This window comes from Pelodiscus sinensis, chromosome 15 (assembly GCF_049634645.1).
Source record: "Pelodiscus sinensis isolate JC-2024 chromosome 15, ASM4963464v1, whole genome shotgun sequence".
In the NCBI taxonomy this organism is placed as follows: domain Eukaryota; kingdom Metazoa; phylum Chordata; order Testudines; family Trionychidae; genus Pelodiscus; species Pelodiscus sinensis.
Genome location: NC_134725.1, coordinates 12,190,236 through 12,210,867, shown reverse-complemented (window position 1 = coordinate 12,210,867; position 20,632 = coordinate 12,190,236). Strand labels below are relative to the sequence as shown.

The following is a 20,632-nucleotide window of genomic DNA, read 5'->3' as shown; positions in this document are numbered from 1 at the left end:
TGCTTGTTGCAAACAGGTCCACCTTTGGAAGATGGAGAGGAAAACATCTGCTCTTAGGGTCTACTCATGGTTGACGAATGAGTCGCTAATGTGGTTTACTAGGTTCTTCTGCACCTCTGGCAGATATGAGGCCCATAAGTGGATGCAGTGAGCTATACTAAAGTCCCATGGGCTTCTAGACATAGGGGAGAAGAACACCACCCTTCCTATTTGTTTATACAGAACATCACTGTGGTGCTGTCTATCAGTAGTGAGATGCATTTGCCTTATAGTCTTCTCCTTCAAGTGGTGTCCCTGTCACTCTAGGTGACTATAAAGCAGTATATACATCAGGCAGCACTGCTTTGGAGTCACGAGGTAAAATGTTTTGGAGTTGCGATTGTAAAATAGCAAGGACAGTGGAGCTGGAATAGTTCCATATTGAAATGCATAGTGTTGGGTCAACGTGTAGTGGGATGACCAAGTAGCCACTCTACAAATGTCCACAAGAGGAACATTATGGAGAAAGCCATCACCCAAGTTGAGGGAGCTGTGATCCTTTGTGGAGGACACTTGTTGTGGAGAGTGTAGCATGTCTGGATGAATGATTATATCCATTACAAGATGCACTGTGAAGACATTCCTGAACCCTTGAATCAGACAGCTATAAAAACAAAAAAAAAATCTTTGTAGTGTTGCGAAAGGATCTAGTTCTGTCAAGTTTAAGAGAAAAAAAACAGCACACCGTACTTCAAGGGTGTAGAGAGCATCCTCCCTGGCAGAATTATGTGGCTTAGGAAAAACATGGGAACATGCGGTTGTAATGCAATCCTTTCCTGGGAAAAAATGTGTAAGGGGGATCTGCCTTCAAGGCTGAAATTTCCCCTACACATCTGGCAGTTGTGATGGCCAACAAGCATGCCACTTTCATCAACATGTAAAAGAAACAAGTGGTCAAGGGTTCAAATGGAGGTCTTGTCAGAGTGTTGAGAAGGTAGGCTAGATCCCTGCTCATAGCTCAGGGTGTAACACGTGAAGACTGGTGAGGAAACACTTGATGAAGTATCATGAATAAGATCATGAAAGCACCAGCAAAGAGATTGTGAAAGATGGCAATAGCTGGCAAGTGAAACCTTTAAGGAACTGAGGGAAGGGCCTACTTTTTTTAGGTTCAGTAAGTTATTGAAGACAGTAGATAAGGAGATCTTGGTGGGTTATGACTGTCTCTGGTGACACCAGACCTGAAATTGATGCCACTTATTCTGGTAAGTATATTGTGCTGAGGGGCAATGACTGTTTAATAGGACTTGGCTTATTCTGTCAAAACAGATATGTTAGTTATCTTGGAACCATGAAGAAGCCATATCTTGAGTCGGAGAGCCTATTGGTTGGGGTGGAGTATTTGGCCTCGGTGTTGGAAAAGAAGTTTGGGAAAAATTGGGAGTGTATGGGAATCACATGTAGTTATTGAAGGTAGAGATACCATGGCTGTCTGGGCCACGACAGGGTGATTAGAAACACTGTTGCTCAATCTGCACATATGTTGTGGATTGCTCTAGGAACCAACGGAATGGGTGTAAAGGAATGGTGTTGTCCATGGGAAAAGGAAAGCGTCCACTAGTGATTCCTTTTCAAACCCTGCTCTGGAGCATAAATATCATAAAATCATAGGGTCAGAAGAGACCTCAGGACGTCATCAAGTCCAACTGCCTGCCCAAAGTAGTACCAACCCCAACTAAATCATCCCAACCATGTCTTTGTCAAGCCAGGTCTTAAAAATCTCTAGGGATGGAGATTCCACCACCTCCCTAGAGAACCCATTTCACTGCTTCACCACCATCCTAGCAAAACAGTTTTTCCTAATTTTCCACCTAGACCTCCCCCATAAGTTCCATTTGTGATTAGTTCTCTTTGCAAAGAGATCTGTAAGGGACCATCCCCATCTGGAGAATATCCAGTGAAGAATTTTTGGATTGAGCTCTCATTTATGCAGTTTGGAGACTTGATGGCTGAAAGTATCCACAATGATGTTCTGGTTGCCCAGTAGGCACATAGCTGTAGGGGTTATGTAGTTCACTATGCCCCAGTTACAAAACTTCATCACCTCCATGCCCAGTGAATGTAAGCAAGCCCCACTCTGCCGATTCATATAAAACATGCACGGTGTATTGTCTGTGAGAATGCAGATGGTTTTGTTGCAGACCATTGGAAGAAAGTGGTAGCAAGCATTATGCACTGCTTGCAGCTCAAAAATGTTGATATGAAGTCAAGCCTCTCTGGGACACCATTTGCCCTGAACTGTGTGATGATGCAAGTGAATGGCCCAACCGATAAGGGAGGTGTCAGTGATGATCATGCGAGATTGGCTGTGTTGTTGAAAGGGGACGCCGTTTAGCAGGTTGAGAGGCTGTGTCTACTAGCGAAGGAGGTGAGGCCTAGAGGACGGAGTGATACTCATTTATTTAAGCTATGCTAGGCAAGTGTACACACTGTTGCCAATGAGCCAGCCTTGGAGGCACTGCACGTGTAGCGAATTGCACCAAATAAGTGATGGCTGCCATGTAGCCCAACATTTGCAGACATGTGTACACGATTGTAAGTAGGCTGTGGAGGATGGAGTTGATGAGATCAGAGAGGGTTCTGAGATGAAGATGATGTACTATGACCCTGGCTCTGATGGAGTCTAATAAGGCTCTTATGAATTCAATTTACTATGTAGGCTCCAATGTGGATTTTTGGAAGTTTATTAATAGTCTGAGACATGTGAAGAGGTCTCGCACTGTAGTGAACGTGGTAAAAGTCAGTTGTCAGGAAGTATCCTTGATTAAGCAGACATCTGAAAGCATCTTGGAGAAAACGTGGGGTACAATGGAGAGACCGAAGGGTAGTACTCAATATTAGAACCAGTTTCCCTCTTCCATTGCTGATATTATATTTCCGGGGTGGCCAACCCGTTCTGGACGAAGAGCCAAGATATTAGTGGATCCAGCGTGAAGAGCCAGGGCAAAGTTGTAGAGAATTTTTTTTAAAAAAGCCTGACCCTTTAAGAAGCACGAGCAGCATGTTTTTCTGCTTTTTGGCCTCAGCAGGCTCCCACCGGCCACCACCATATTGGAAGCACCAGACGGTTCCCCCTGCCCCAGTGAGCACAGGAGAGCCGGGAGGCGGGAGCCATTCTCAAGGGTGCAGGGGCGGCTTCAAGAGCCGTGGGTTGGCCACGGCTGTTATAGTTCCTAGTGTGATCATCTTGACCTGTAATTCTGGATAAAGCTATTTAGCCTACTGAGGTCTAGAACTGGCCTCCACCTAAGCTCCCTGCAAGCTGTGCAATCATGCAGCTATTTGTTGAGCCCCAGTCAGAGGTTCCCATGCAGGCAGGGAGCTCAGCTGACTGTCTGGGGAGGGGCTGCCTGAGCAGTTTCAAATGGAGCAGCCTGCTTCAGATAGAGGGGCTCCAAGAGCAGGTAAGGAGGGTAGATAAGGAGGAGGAAAGGCATGAATAAGTGGCTGGGTGGGGGAATGCTGTAGAGCAGGAGCGTTTAGGGAGAGGCAGAGGAGGAGGGAGTAATTAGCTGGGAAGAATTGGAGGAGAGGTGAAAGCTGATTGTACGGGGTATGTGGGAGAAAAGGGGGTGGGTGGGTGGGTGCTGGTGCAGTAGTGGAATGGGTTACCTAGGGAGGTGGTGAAATTTCCTTCCCTAGAGGTTTTTAAGTCCTGGCATGACAAAGCCCTGGCTGGGTTGATTTAGTTGGGATTGGTCCTGTTTTGGGCAGGGGGCTAGACTCAATGGCCTCCTGAGGTCTCTTCCAGCCCTAGGATTCTATGATTCTATGACATTGGGGTGAGGTGGAAGCAAGGAGGAGTTTCTGCTGTGTGTCTTAGGGAGGAGTAGAGAGTTTGTACTTACTTTTTGAGGAGTACGGGATCTTTCAAAAAAGGGTTGTTGGTTTTTGTTTTTTTAAAGAACCACGTCTAGACCGTGCTTTCACTTTCAAAATAACCTTTTTTGAAAGACCGCTGAGATGTGATTATGCAACTGAAGCGTGGGATATTTTAATCCCCGCTTCATTTGTGCTTATGATTTGCCTAATTCACATCCCTCTTTCAACAGAGGGATGTAGTTTAGACATACCCTATATGTCCTGTCCCAACTCCCAGCTAGACTGCTGGTGCCAGCAAGTTGAGAAGCAGGATTTTATCCCAGCCCTCTGCTGGGCTGGGGGCGGGGGCGGGGTGGGCGGAGAGGGGAGCAGATTGCATAAGTGTAGGTATGGGGAAAAGGGTGGGTGGATGGATGTTGGCACCTGTGCAGTGAGGTGGAGTTTATTTGGAATGTCCCCCTGACTCACTTGCTATAGTCCTCTCTGTCTGTCTGGGTTGGGGGAGACGGGAGACATCAGGCTGCATGGAAAGGTTGCCAGTACATTTGCAGGATTATATTTCAAACAAAGTTTCCATGGGTGTTAATGGCTTAAGGTAAGAAAGAAAAAAAGATTCTTTTAACAGATTTTTTGGAGTGTTTTAGAGATCTAAAACTCTGATTTTAATTATGTTTTTAAAACCCTATTTTAATAATTAATACATGGTGAACTGTATTGCATTAAGGCCAGATCTTCACATGTGGTAGAGTTCTGACTATTATGAGTCAGAAGCGGCAGGTGTTAAGCATGAAAATAGTTGTTTTGTAGGATGATTTGCAAGCTCTTTGAAACATGCATCTGTCAACAAACCCTGACGTCATGTGTTAATTTGTTCTGGGGTTTCTAGTCTTTGAGTTAGTGATATACAAAAGGTGAAGATTTCAAACTGGGAAAACTTTTATCTGTCCCCAGAGAAACTGTATAAGAGTTAGTGAATGACTTTTACTCTCCTATCCAGTGTCAGTAAATATTGTATGAGCATGCTCTATAAGCAAATACTATTCCTGGTTGACACACAGATTTATATAGCATTTTAAGAATGAGCTATGTGTGGATAATATGTTTCTGGGTATGTTAGCCCTTGTTTTAATATATTTTCTTCCACACATATGGACTACTATTTATCGATAGAGATATAGATTTTTTTGTTTGTTTTTATTGGTGGTTCATAGCCACACACTCCTTCAATATTGGTGTTGAATAAAATAAATTTCAACCTGCTCAAAAGACAATTCAACCCGACTAAGAATAGAAAATGTTAGAGGGAACACTGGTAAAGAGTAAGGTGGCAAATTTTGCAGATGAGACTAAACTGATCAAAATAATTAAGAACAAAACAGAATGTGAAGAGCTTCAAAAGGATTTTACAGAACTAGGTGACTTGGCAACAAAATGGAAAATGAATTTTAAATGTTGATAAATGCAAAGTAATGCACATTGGAAAAAGTGATCCCAACTACACATACAAAATGATGGCGATTAATTTAGCTATGACCACTCAAGAGAGAGATCTCGAAGTCATTGTGGATAGCTCTCTAAAAACATCCACTCAGTGTGCAGCAGAAGGAATGCAAAAAAGCAAACAGAATGTTACGAATTATTAAAAAAGGGGTAGAGAATATAAGTCAGAGAATATCTTATTGCCTGTATATAAATCCAGGGTATGCCCACATCTTGAATACTGTGTACAGATATGGGCGCCTCATCTCAAAAAAAGATATATTGGTATTGGAAAAGGTTCAGAAAAGGGCAACAAAAATTATTAGGGGTTTGCAGCGGGTGCCATATGAAAAAAGGTTAAAAAGATGGGACTTTTCAGCTTAGAAAAGAGGAGACCAAGGAGGCATATGACAGAAGTGTATAAAATCATGACAGTTATGGAGAAAGTGAATAAGGAAAAATTATTTACTTGTTCTCATTACATAAGAAGTAGGGATTACCAAATGAAATTAATAGGTAGCAGATTTAAAAATAAACAAAAGAAAGTTTTTCTTCATACAGCACATAGTCAGCCTGTGGAACTCCTTGCCAAAGGAGGTTGTGAAGATTTAGCAGGATTCAAGAAAGAACTAGATAAATTCATGGAGGTTAGGCCCATCAATACTTATTAGCCAGGATGGGTAGGAATGGTGTCCCTTTCTCTGTTTATAAGGGTCTGGAAATGGATGACAGGAGAGGGATAGCTTGCTGATTCCCTGTTCTGTTCACTCCCTCTGGGGCATCTGGAATTGGCCACTATTGAAAGACAGGATACTGGGCTAGATGGACCTTTGGTCTGACCCACTATGCTGTTCTTATGGTCTTAAAACAAGCTAGTTTGTGTAATCTAGTTTTGCTTCAGACATGTTACTTTCTCAGGTACTCAATTCCATGTTTACCATTATTTAACCCCGTCTCCACAAGTAAATATGCTCATGAACACTATCAATTTGCTTAGTGGAACTGGAATAAGTGAGCTCTGAGTTTTCATAGTGCCCACAAAATCAACACTTATATGCTGCATCTCAACTCGGAGACCATAATGAAAAAGCAACAGTAAATGAAAAAGGAAGAGATAAAGTACAAAAGAAAGTCCAGAGATACGGTTCAAGATCAATTAAAAACAAACAGCCTAGAGAGTAAACTATTCCATTATTTTAAAGACAGAAAGAAAATAAATCTGTCCCCAACAAGCTGTTAAACGGACACAGAGATGCATCAATTAAAAGCTGCTTAAATTTTTAATGCATAAATTTTAATAAATGGAACAGAACAAACAAATTAGTCACCTTATCTTGAATATACACAAAAGAGGTTTGGGAAGACAAAATAAGAGGAAAATGCAGAGAGTACAAATCTTTCTCTACACTAAAGAATTCTTACAAACAGTTCCTGCTGTTGCTAACAACAGTTCAGCCACACTTGTGTTAGTACCATTAGAAGCCCAAGTGTGGACCGCTCTTTTGCTTTGGAAACTATTTTCAGCAGCGTATCAATTAAACTTGCTTACAGTAAATCTAATTAACATACAGTTGAAAACAGCTGAGAGTGCAGAGACCTGCCTGCACTTAAACTCCACATTGCTAACAGCTGTGCAACTGAACAGATATAGAATTTTTTATAAAACTTCTCTAGTGTTGACAAGACATAAGATGATATCTATAATATTATCATGTAACTTATTAATGGGGCATTCTCAAATTAAAAAAGTCAAGATTCCAGTACTGTTATCTTCAAAAGATCAAAAATCATAAGTCAGACACTCTAAAATGAAAAAGTGAATAAGGAAAAGTCATTTACTTGTTCCCATAACATAACAATTAGGGGTCACCAAATTAAATTAATAGGCAGCAGGTTTAAAACAAACAAAAGGAAGTTCTCCTTCACACAGCGCATGGTCAGCTTTTGGAACTCCTTGCCAGAAGAGGTTATGAAGACCAGGACTTTAACAGGATTCAAGAAAGAACTAGACAAATTCATGGAAGTTAGGTCCATCAATGAGTTATTAGCCAGGATGGGTAGGAATGGGTGACGGAAAGGGATTGCTTGATGATTCCATGTTTTGTTCACTCCCTTCTTGGGCATCTGGCATTGGCCACTGTTGAAAGACAAGATACTGAGCTAGATGGACCTGTGGTCTGACCCAGAATGGTGTTCTTATGCTCTAAAATCATGAAACTGGCCCAAAACTCAACATTCTAAAAAAAGATTAATTTTTATTTTTAGTGTCAGTCTTCTGATTTTTTTTAACTCCCCCTGCATACCTCCAGGGTTTATCCATGTGATTATTTGTGTTGCTCACTCTCCCATATACTGGATAAGGAGATTTTTGGCCCCTGCTGCAAAAGGTCTCATCCCCACATCTGCCCATCTCCTGCCCAGCAATTAAACTTGTCCTCCAGGCCACATCCAAACCTTCTCTATTCGGTTCCTTGTAGGTTCAGTCCCCCAGACCTCATCATCACCGACTTATCAGTTCAATAACCGTTCCCATTGCTCTCAGTTCACCTTCCCAGCAATTACCCCATCCATTTAGAATCTACCATGAGTACAATCCCCCTTTCCCATCAACCCTCACTCTCCTCCCTTCAATGACATCCGTCTATAGTCCACAACTTCACCTCTGCTTAGAGAAGGGGTCTCACACTCACTTTACCATAGGGACAATGCCAATCCTCAAACCCTCCTAACAAGCCAGTGCCCACCCCCCTCTAACACTGCTCAGGTGAAGTAGGAGCCTCTGAGTATTCTCCCATGTCTGCAGGTCTGGAAACTATGCCCACCGATCCCTTGCACACCCCTAGCCTCACCTACTGCCCCTAGGCGATTTAAAAACCCATGGCACTCTTTGCCACTACCACTGGCACTATGGTGGGGCTAGAGTGGCTTCTAGCTGCTAGCACCATGCCACTGATGACATGTCCCTGTGGCCCAGGGGAAGTGTATCCAGAGAAGCAAGAGTGGCCGGGCTGGTCTGAGATATCATGGAAGCATGGTGAAGAAGCTGCTGCATCTCTGCTTCCCTGTGGTGAGGGAGCTAACTCTTGCTGCTGACCCTCGCCACGCCCCCTCAGTAATCCCTGAGACTGTATCCATTGGGAGGAAAGGGCTTGAAGGAACGGGTGCATTGGGAAGAAGTGGAGCAGGGACTTGATTTGGGGGAAGGGTACATAAGAACAGCTATGCTGCGTCACACCACAGGTCCATCTAGCACAGTATCCTGTCTTCTGGCAGTGGCCAATGTCAGGTGCCCCAGAGGAAATGAGCATAACAGGTAATCCATCAAGTGCTCCCTATCCTGTAACCCATTTCCTGATTCTGACAAATTCTCCCAGGCCGCAGGGACTCTCGTTCCAGCAGTGGTGCCCAAGATGTATTGTGCAACTGCTCTTGGGTCAGGAATTTTAGATCCTTAGTTTAGATTTCTTCACCCTTCCCAAGCCGGAGGGGGGGGTTTCTACAGTGGGGTTTCCCCTCTTATTCCAGTGTTGGGAACAGCTGCCCTTGGCTTATAGCTGGAATCAGAGCTGTATTTATACCTTACACACCACTAGGAACAGCATGTTCAGTGTCCCCCTCTCCTGGTGCCTACAATATAGAATACAAATACTTAGGCCTGATTTACACCTAAAACTTAGGTCAACCTAGCTCATCATCAGGGCTGTGAAAAATGTATACCCCTGAGAAACAAATTAAGCCAACTTAAGCCCCAGTATAGACACCACTATGTCAACAGAAGGCCTAGATACCACTTCTGGATGAGTCAGGTTTTCTACAGCATCAGATACTGCTCATCTAGCAGCTATGCTACTGTAGTGCTTGTAGTTTAGACATATCCTTAGATCTTGCTTTCTTAATGCTGAAGATTTAGACCAGTGGTCTTCAATCTTTTTACACCCAAGATCACTTTTTAAATGACAGACCAAGCCAAGATCTACTGCCCTGCTGCTTCCTTGAAGCCCCGCCCCTTCTTTGAAGCCCCGCCATCTCTATTCTCCCCCTCTCCATCACTTGCTATCCCCAATACTTATACTGCTGCTTTTTTTTTTCTTCTTCTTCTATGGGAAGAGGTTTTTCCAACATTTGGCCTGTCTAGACTGGACCAAATGTCAGAAAAAAAACCCTTCTTTTGGAAGCCTCCTTATTCCTGGTGGAAAGAGGACTATAGGGGTGACCGAAAGAGCCTGTTTGCTCTTCCTCTAAAAAAGCGGAAGAACAAACGCAACCCTGGATGCAGAAGAGTTTTTCTGGGATATCTCCAGAATCCTGAAAAACTCCTGCAGTCTAGCTGAACCCTTGCTGTGTTGAGACAGGATGTGTAGTCTCTGGGGTGAGAATGAGGGATTTGGGTATGGGAAGGGGTGAGAGGTACAAACTCTGGGAGGAAATCTGGATGCAGGAGGAGGTGGAGAAGAGGACACTGGCTCAGGGAGGGGGCTCCAGGCTGGGCAGTGTTGGGATACTAAGCAAGCCACAGGCTTGTGGATGTGAGAGTGCAGGAATTTGGGTTGGGGTGTGTGAGGGGCTCAGGGCAGGAGGTTCCAGTGTTTGATAAGCTCAGTTCTAGGGTCTGGGGAAAGGGAAATGCAGGAGTGGTTGTGGCCAGATGGGGGCTTGGCCCCAATGGGGGGTTTGTTGGCCAGGCTTCATTTTTAAATAAAATACTATGTTAAACACAAAAAGTTTCTGCATTGTCTTTATTTATGAGAATGGCAGGGAACCTGCCTTCAGTCAGGAGTCACTGACCCATAGAAAAGTCATTTGGGAGCAGGGGACACAGTACTGGGGAGGGGTGCTAGTGGGTTCTGGGGCAGGGAACAGGGTGCCAGTGGGGGCTGGGTGCCAGGACAGGTTTCTGCAGAGGGGAGCAGGGAGCAGCTGGCCATGGCGCTCAGCCAGGGTGCACTAAGCTTCATGTGGGCAGGCGCAGAGGGGAAGCCACCCGATCAGCTGGAGTGTGGTTCAGCCTCCTCCGGGCTGAACGCCACAGCCAGCTGGCCAGGCAGCTTATCCTCTGCGCCAGCCCACATGGAGCGTGGTGCATCTTGGCTGAGCACCATGGCCAGCTGGCCGGGCAGCCGCTTCTCTTCCCTCCAGCCCACCTGCCCTGCGCTCAGCCCAGGGAGGCTGCGCCTAGCTCCAGCTGTGCTGGAGCAAGCTTCCCGGGCTGAGTGCAGGGCAGCCGGGCAGGAGTGAAGAGAAGCCAGTTGGGAAAGGTGTGTCAAAGAAGAAAAAGTGGACTGTGCATTATCCAAACATTCCATCAGCTATATGCCCAGTACCCCATGGAGAAGGACTGCCGGTTCCTGATGCACCAGAATCATTCTCACTTGAGTCAGATGAGGAAGAGGATGAAACTTCTGGTCCTGAACCATCAATGTCACAGGACCCACATTTTCTCCCATCCTCTGAACCACACCTCATAACACAAGGTGAATGACCTTGTCAGGGATTTAGAACTACCCAAGAGTAAGGAAGAGCTGTTGGGCTTCAGACTACAGCAGTGGAATCTCCTGGCAGGTGATGTTGGGGTTTCCATGTTCCGTGACCGTCAAAAGGATCTTGTCCCATTCTTCTTCATGGAAGGTGATCTTGTAGCCTGCAACAATATCGATGGTGTGATGGCAGCCCTCAACATTGTTCACAATCCAGATGAGTGGAGACTGTTCATTGATTCATCGAAGACGAGTCTTAAAGCTGTTTTGCTGCATAATGGCAATGCTTGCAGACTATTGCTGGACAGTGACAAGAGATGCTCCATTTAATGAATACAAGAGACAAGCCAAGAAGTGCCGAGTAGACACTGAATAGGACTAAACTATGTACATAATAGTTTTTTGCCTTTTGTTTCATAATAAATTTTATTTATATAACCCTTTTGCTGATTTTTAAAGTGTTACATAAACAGGACAGGTGAAATATTATCATGTAAATCCTTTCGGGCGCCCAGGGGCGGGGCCATGCACGGGCCGCGCGCCCACGGGGCCGCACATGCACTGCGCGCCCAGGGCCAAAATGTGCCGCGACCCTAAGACAGGGGCCACCCACGAGCCACACGCCTGGGGCTGTCACAGCATATGTGCCATGCGCCTGGGGCAGGGTCGGCCCAAATTGTTCAGCGGGCACACATAAATGGCCCAGCGGATGCCATAGTGCCCGCGGGCACCACATTGGGGACCACTGATGTAAAGCAACCATAAACACATGAAAAGACCTAGGTTTACAATTTATGATTAAAACTCTACTATCTACACAATATACATAGACGTAAAATGTAAAAACTTAAATATCTTGGAAACAGTAGCCAATCAGTTGTTTTAATTGTCATATTTGAATTCAGCACATCAAAATACATAATAAATAGCACATTTTATCTCTGAAGCAGACGACTTCTAAAAAATTGTAGACCAGTGTAATAGGCAAATCCTGCCACTCCCAGGTATGGAGGTTCTCAGGTGCATAAAAGTTGACCTGATTCCACTGTGAAAAAAGGGCAGATTTTCAAAAACCCAGTGTGTTGCGCCCACGAAAACTCATTATGCCATCTACATGTTTTGTTTGTCTCTAGGGCGCTGCAGGACTACTCGTTTTTAAAACAGGTCACACCGGCTTATCTACTTCATACATCATCTTTCTTTATAGGAGAGTAGGGGACTAGACAAATGATTTCATGAACCATTCCCACCTTTCCTCCCTCTCAAAGTATCACAGGCAGTAGTGTCAAATAAAAAAAGACTGAAGTAGTGTTCAGAGAGTAGATCCACTGTTGTCATTCTTAGTCCTAAACTGAAAATGGATTTCTGTGCAAATTTCTCTAGTGCCTAGCTCAGTTGTCAAACAAAGGGTTTTGCCCAAAAACATGTTTTAAGAAAAGGATTTTTGCAGTATTTTCTCAATGGTGCCTTAACATGGTTAATATTATTTTATGTAGCTGAATGAAACACTTGAAGGGGAGATAGTTTCTCTTACCTTTCCAGCAGGTTGTGGATTGCTTTGAAGAGCAATGTCCTACACTCATAGGAAAGCCCATTCTCCCACAGTCCTTCCTCCACCACTGTAAAAATATGCAAAATGTCAGAATGTTATGCAGTTTGGGGAAGATTTAAACCAGTGTTCCTTGTAAGATGAGCACTTGGGCTGCTGCCCAGGAGAGATTCAAATGCCACCCAGCTAATTAGTAGATCTCCCAGACTCTCCCACAGCTGGCACCATGTTTTTCTATTGGTAAGCACATCTGCACACACATTGGTGCATGTAACAAAATTTATTTTGCCCATGGATGGAAAAAATTAGAGGGAACATTGGTTTAGACTATTAAAATAAACATATTACTGCAGGAATCAGAACTTTTAAAGAGCAGTTCATTTCTTGAAGCTATTTGCATTATAATACATAATAGTATACTTAGCATAGGTTCAATCTTTATAGCTTTGTAAGTACCAACAGAAAATAAGAGGTTAGGGAAAATGTATTAATTGCAAAAAGATATTTATAAACAAACAGTACAGATCTAATATCACAGCATGAATCAGAAATGTAGCACAGTTTTTTCATTCTTTATTTCTCCTCCTTGGCATTGCTGTACCACTTCCTGCAAACACATTAAGATGGAGTGTGTGTTCCTGGAACACATGGCTATGTAGCATTTACAATTATGTTAATAAACACATGTTAATTACCAATCAATTTACTTAAATTACAAAAAAATGTTCATCTAATCTAGCCTTATTCTGCAATTCACCACTGCTTTACTTACTTCACTTTCCATCTAGCACCAGCACTAATAACTATGCCATCAAATGATAAAACATAACTAGACTGTCACACTGTAGATAGAAAAAGTTGATGCCCTCCTCACACATAAGGCACAGCAAGAAATAAGTATCTTTGTTTTGCCTTGGATGCTAGCAAGGTAATCAACCAGTGCTCCAAGTTTTGTGCATCTCCTACAGCAGTGCTTCTCAAACACCAGTCCACGGACTGGTGCCCGGCTGTGAACGGCAGGCTGCCAGGCCGCAGCACACTGCCAGACCACACCCTATGGCTTGATGATTGATTTGGTGGGGTTCTCTGTAAGCTGTGTGGCAGCGTGGCTGTGCAGCAGCTAGTTGAGCCCTACCCTCAAAGAGCTTCCTGGCTGGGGAAGGGCACTCCCTCAGCAGTAGAAGCTCCCTGCTCGAAGTCCAGACAGGAGCGTGCTGGTAGTGAAGAGAACATAAAGAGGAAGGGAGGTGAGTAAGGATGGGAAGGAGGGCAGAGCACCCCTTCCCTTTCTCAAGTGGCAGCCTCATGTTTTGTTGGGCTGCTTAAAAATAACCAACAACCTGGGCAGCCCTCCATTCCCTAGCCCCTCCCCCTTCCCCTTCCTTCTCCTTAGTGCAGCGGTTCCCAACCTTTTCCAGATGGGGACCCATTTTGACAATTCAGGAAGACTTGGTGACCCAAGGCAATTCAAAAACAGGGGGAGGAGGGAGGGCTGAGCCACCTGGGGAGACATTTAGCGACACTTTTGAAATGTAATGGCGATCCATATTTGGGTCCCAACCCACAGGTTGGGAAAGCCTGCAGTCTAGCAGCAGCCCCAAGTCTTGTTGGGCTGCTTTAAAAAACACTTTGGGTAGTTAGCGATGTGTTATGTATGATTTTTTTAAGGTGGAAAGCAAATACTTGTGGGGGAAGGGGTAGAGAATAATAATTAAAAAAAACTGTTAAAATAACACATGTTGCAAGCATTCAGATGCAATATAAAATAACATGTGACTGCTAAAAATTAACTTCCATAAGGAATATGCAAATGTTTCTACATCGGTCCGCCAAAAGTTTTTGAATGAGTTTGCCAGTCTGCGCTATAAAAAAGGTTGGGAACCACTGTCCTTTAGGTCTTGACCAGCTTAAAAGGTTTTCAGTTCACCTTTAAGAGACTTGGTACACTGTCACATGGATTTGCTCTTCCACGTTCTTCTCTTTTGAAATGAAATTACTAGACATCCTGTTTTTATTTCCAAAAATTAAACAAATTATAGAGATTAAACAATGCATCTGTATGTTATAGAAGTTTAGCTAGGCATGTTTTGTAGCATTAAGGTGCAGAAGCTCTGTATATCTGTGCCTAAATGGTTTAACCCTTGTAATAAAAAATACAATGGATTCTAATATATAACTGATATTTGTGTTAAATCTAATTTTCACTGTTGGAAAATAACTGAAAGTTTGCCAGTGACTAATAATTGCCCACCAAAGAATAAGAATTGGCTAAATTGCTTCAAATGCTTTCCATTGTTCTAAGCCCTATTTAACAGGAATATGCTGTGCAGAGCACTTCGATATGCAAACAGATTTTAAAGCTACATATGATTAATAAATTAACATCTAAACTGTTTTAAAATGATGCAGGCTGTACACTTGAAACAGCAGTTGGATGTATCATATAGGCAATAATTAATGTGGCTTACTCTATATTCAGAATGTTTCTAATAAAACTCCTATGGAATTGTTGGACAGAAAAGACCAATACCTTCAGTTATATTTACATACACTTTTACATTGACAAAGTTTCAAATTCTAACACTGTTTTTTTTTCCTGATTCTATACATCGCCACCTAAAAATCACTGAACATCAAGGGGATGCATCAGTATTCTCTAAGAGCAAAGACATGCCTAAGATCCAACCAGAACAAGAGAACATTTTTAAACCTTGAAGTTTATGAAAGGTTTACTACTCACCTAGGTACCAGTACCTAAACACTTCTTATGAAACAGTATAGTGAATTTTTCAGGAGAAAATACAATGCAAGAGCTTTATGGTCACAATATGAGCTACATGACTTCCATTTCAAGATCTGTGCCAATAAATATTATTTCCGTAATAGACTTGGTTAACATTTGCAAAGGGCTCTGAGATAGGACATTAAGGCTATATCTACACTTGCAGCTTCTTGCATCAGAAGTATGCAAATGAGGCTAAGCATGGAATATCACCGAGCCTCATTTGCATAACTAATGAGCTGCCATTTTTGCAGAAGAGGCTCTTGTGCCAGAAGAAGATAATAATTGGTGTAACGGCATCATGTCATCATTTTTATCTCTTCCTTATGGAAACTTAGGACTTTACTGCCACTGTACTACACTGTAACTTTCTAGCTCAGGGATGTCAACGAGAACCCTGGTGCACAGCCCCAACAGGACTAAAAGCCAAATAAATTTGTATCACTATGCATAAAGTTTATGCAGAGTGAGCTCAGAAGTTTCTTGCCCCCTTTAGCAATGAAAGCAAGATATGCAAGCTGTTGTTCCCTGTCCCCCACATAACATTTATTTATACTTAGTTTAATAATAAACAAAAGAGATTTCATTAAGTATAGGATTTAAAGGGTTGCAAGTGATAACGGATAGATCAAAGTAAATTAGTAAGTAAAATAAAACAAAACACACAAGCTAAGCCTAATAACTAAGGTAAGTTGTTACAAGTCATAATTTTTCTCCCTACTTCTTATTTCAGGTAAACTTCACCTCAGGCCAGAGGTAAGGTGGGCCTAGCAGATTCTCTCAACCCCCATCCTCAGAGTTCCTAATGTTTCCAGATCTTTTCATGTAATTTCTCAAGATAATGAGCAGTCTGTGAAGTTAGCTCAAGACAACCATTGTTTGATTCCTATTTCTTATACAGAATTTCCCCAAGGCAGAAAGTCTTTGTTCATTTCTCCCCCAATCCTGAGGACAAGTATAAAATTCAAAATGGATTCCAGCACCAGGAGCCGTGGTCACATGAATTTGTAGGACCAACCAGAATTCAAGCTAAAAGGAGAAACAAGGTTATTTGTAGAACACTGTCTTAACCACCAGTGCATTAAGTTCCCTGAGTACTGCTAACGGCCTTCATTTGCACATCTGGATATATAAATTGGATTACACTTCATAAATCTAACTTCATATACGAGAATGATATGTGCACACAAATAGAATATACACATTCAGGGGATTACAAGCTCTCTAAGGTTAGGTTACATGCCCTATTTCTCATAAAACATATTTGAGTTATTCATACTTAAACACACACATCCATAGAAATATGAAGATACAGAGTCATATCCTGCTTTTGTATTTTGATTGAAACCAAAGAGATCTATGTTATTAAAAAGTGGGATACCTATCTCCTAGACCTCAATGGCTAAAGTCAAACTGATGGGCTGAACAAAAAAAAAAAGCTCATCCCATTCCTGAATATGGAGACACCCTTTCCCCTAGTATTCTGCTCCAAGGTTTTAGCTTTGGAATAAAATTAGTCTTTCCTCTGGCACCTTTTATTTATGAATAAGGAAAAAATGGGCTTTTAGCTTTTTATGAGGACATAGGTTTCACTGGAGTAGTGATCATTTGCTTTGCTTTATCCATTTAATATTCTACACAAAGAACAGTCTTCTGGAATGTTTTATAACAATTACTTTATTCTATTATGTAGTATCTAAGGTTTCAGCCAAAAATGGTACCTAAGTATTGGGCTTGGCTCTTGCTGACAACCTAATAAAATCTGTGGATATTAACCAACAGTGGTATCTTTGTCAGATTAACTATCAATGTAAACGTTGCATTCTTTATATTTCTCAGAAAGCTACTTTTTAAGTCCTTGTGGTTTTGTACATTGTGGTTTAAGCACACATCAGTTGACAATGGAGCTATTAGGTGAAGTTATTAAAGTCCTCTGTGATGGCATCCCCAATCTTCCTATAGGGACAATATTTTGGGATCACCCTCATCAGGAATGTTATGCCCTTTGCCACATGCCTCTATTGCATCAGTTTTGAATGGAAAAATCTCTGGATTCTAGCACTGTGGGAATTCAGCATTGTCAAATGACATCTGCTTCAACAGGAGTTTCTCAGTTTTCAATTAAGACCCCTCTAAAGAAAAAATGTAGAGGAATAGTTGTTTTGGTTTTGAAAAGGAAGTATCTATACTTTGATTTTCTCTTTCCCTTTCCGTCTGAGGGAATCTCTAGACTGCATCCCTCTGTCGGCAGAGGGATGCAGATTAGGCAGGTCAACACTGCAAATGAGGCAGGGATTTAAATATCCCTTGCCCAATTTGCATAAAAATGGCCCCTTATGCCTTGCAGGAGGCATAAGGGATCTGTCGAAACAGGCTTTCTTTCTCGACAATTGCAAAGCACTTTCAGATCCACTGATGAAAAAGTGCTGTATAAGAGCTATATTTGACTTTGCTCTTTCCAGGAAGGCAAGATCACCAACATATTAGAATCCTCATTTAAATTAAAGCAGCAATTCAAAATTTTAGCTGTTAATCGTGGCAGATTTAGGGAGAAAATAATACCGAAGAGAAATTGAATATAGTGATATTAGGTTTCTTCTCTATGATTTAATGATGAATGCCAGGTCAAGTTAAAACACCTTTTCATATGCATTCCTTAAAATCATAAAAGATTAAGGCCGGAAGAGAGCTCAGAAGGTCACCTAGTCCAACCTACTGCTCAAAGCTGGACCAATCCCAAATAAATCATCCTAGCCAGGGCTTTCTCACCTCCCACAGAGGCAGCAGCACAGGGGAGCATGAGGGAGCCACTTGCACTCTACCCCCTCCATGCTGTTGCCTTTGAGAGAGAGATAACAGTGCAGGAGGATGGGGGCAGAAGGGAGCCGGTACACACAGGAAGCAGCTTTCAAGCCAGCTCCCCACATATCGGCACCCACAGAGCCACTTGTCCCATGGTCTTTATTAGAGACCGCAGGGGGGCGCAGGAGGGAGCCAATGCTTGGGGAGAGCAATTTGAAAGCTGGCTCCCCACAAGTACTGGCTCCTGCCTGTCCCCTTGAATGTAAAAGCGTAAACTATAAAAAGTTCTGTGGTTACACATTTACACAATTACATGCCAGTTAACATTCCTACAATCTATCCCATCATACAGATCATTAATATGGACATAATACCATCTTTGGCTAATTACCAAAACAATAATTCTGGATTACATTTTCTGATGGGAAACTCTTATAACCAGTTTTGATACTTTAAAGTGTAACTCCTTATTGAAGTCAATAGAAGTTTTGTCATTTACCTTAGGAGTATCGATATCACAACCAAATGCTTTCACCTACCAATGTATTTGTTAATAAAATTCTTATCTTCCTCACAGTCACATTACTGTACAAAAACATCTACATATAGCCATTCTTCTGTTTTGCAATTTTACTATATCAGTGCAATCTTTCACTGTTTATAGCTATTCCCTGACAAGGCTGCATTTTCTGTTTCTCAACTACATTTAATGCCACCGTAATTATCTTTGTTCTAATACCTATTTATCCTACTCCAAATTTTAATCTTCAGTGGAAGTAACAATAGGAGGAAAGTGAACATATGAACACAACTATCAATATAAAAATGGAGAGTTCAAATCCTATAGCACAATTTCATTTCTGACTCATTCCATAAAAATCATAACAAATGTTTTAATCTAAATAAGTGGGATGACATCTCAAATTTACAAAGGAATGCCAACACTGTCCATTGCCTTGGCAAAATGAAGTTCATAAAGCCTGGCCAAACTTCAACGACAAAGTATCCTTTGCTATAACACAGGCATGTCCAAAGTCCGGCCCGGGGGCCAATTGCGGCCCGTGTTCCGGTTTAATACGGCCCCACAGGTAATTTGGCAATATCTATCTTTTATGGCCCCCAACGAATCCATATGTATTGAGATGAATACATTGTAAAAATCTCAGTTAATGTCAGTTGGTCTAAATCAGTTATAAATATATTTGGACACAACATGTATACTTGGTGTTATGTTCCTGTTCATAATTTTTGAACTTAAAAGTTGACAGACAACCTTTATTACCAATAATATGTAATGTACTTTACAATGTTCCTGACATATATTTCAGCTTCCTGGATTTTTTTTCATCTGGCCTTCAGATATGAAAGGCAGAGTGATTTAACACCTGTTTAGATTTGTCATCCATGTGACAAAATGAAAAGTATGCCGTTTGCAATAAACTTTGCATAAAATAGTTAATTTGCATTTAATTTTAATGGTTCAAAGAATGTCAGGCATAATAGTCGGCTCTCACGCATGTTCACTTCATCAAATCTGGCCCTCTTTGAAAAAAGTTTGGGCACCCCTGCTATAACACTTTACCTAAGATTTCAGATATAGTACAGAACAAACTTCACTCTGAAGTTGAGTTCATGATGCCTTCTGTATGAGATATTTTATATGTCTGAAAAAAAATGAAAATAATCTTTATACTATTTCTGTCTACACAAGCACTCACAACTCCATCTGCTTTTCAACAAAGCCTGGCAATGATGGCTGTTGCCAGAAATACCGCAGGAAAACAGGTGTTCTCTGCACACACACAATCCTGCCAATCACCTAAATTCTGACCTGCAATGTTCTCTGACATGTCCCTCCTCAGCAGATACAGCCAGTGACCCTTCAGGGTGACCCTTGCGGAGGTGGATGGGACTGCTTCAGTGCCTCTGCTTGTGTGATAAGGCTCTGGTATTTAATCAGCTGGTCCTGTTGATGCTCTGGCACCGACTCAACACCCTGGACCCAACCCAGATTTCCTGGCCTATATCCAGCAGCTGATGCTATGGTTCTTCTGGCCAGAACTGCATTGGGTATCTGCAGGGTTCTTCATGTTCCCCTGGTGTTTTTGCGCATGCGGGTCCATGTCTTCCACCTCCAGGCCCTGAAGATGCTCCTATATGATGCAGGTAGTCTGGCATGGAGTATATTGGCTCATGCTTTCTGAGGACTGTGATATAACCTGCAGCTTCTTTATTTGAGAGGTCTTCCATTAGACCTCTCCAAGCTGCTGACCTTCTACCAGGCCCTCCTTTGGATCTGGAAGCTGATTTTGATACCCAGGTCCTTAGGAGCCACCAGGGGGTAAACCTCCTCGCGGAGCCCCTGATATGCAATCCCCATCTTCGTGTGCAGGGGGTGGAGTCCCCTCGCTGCACCAGTGGTTGGTCCTTGCAGAAGTCACCAGAATTAGAGAGCTCCTGGACTATGACCAGGGAGACTAGGTGGGTCCTCCAACACTCCCCCAGCACATGGGGCTCTTCACTCTTCGTACTCCCTGGCACATACTTCAGGAAGTGAGGGACACTTTGCTGCCTGCTGAGCAGGTTTATCTTCACCATGTCCTGCGAGAGGACACACCCCACCCACCCTTCACCCATAGCCCTCTGGATTTCTCCATCAGCCCTCAGCCCTCAGCCTCACGTGCC

The 20,632-nt window shown here is 42.6% G+C and overlaps 1 protein-coding gene across 2 annotated transcripts in view; it reads right to left on the bottom strand.

Annotated features, from left to right (window-relative positions):
* Positions 1 to 20,632, bottom strand: part of MED13L (mediator complex subunit 13L) — a 379,146-nt gene that overhangs the window by 236,698 nt on the left and 121,816 nt on the right. For both annotated transcript variants that reach the window (XM_075898186.1, XM_075898187.1), the window contains exon 3: positions 12,349 to 12,433. In XM_075898186.1, coding sequence (XP_075754301.1) covers positions 12,349 to 12,433 — 85 coding nt within the window. The remainder of the gene's footprint in view (positions 1 to 12,348; positions 12,434 to 20,632) is intronic.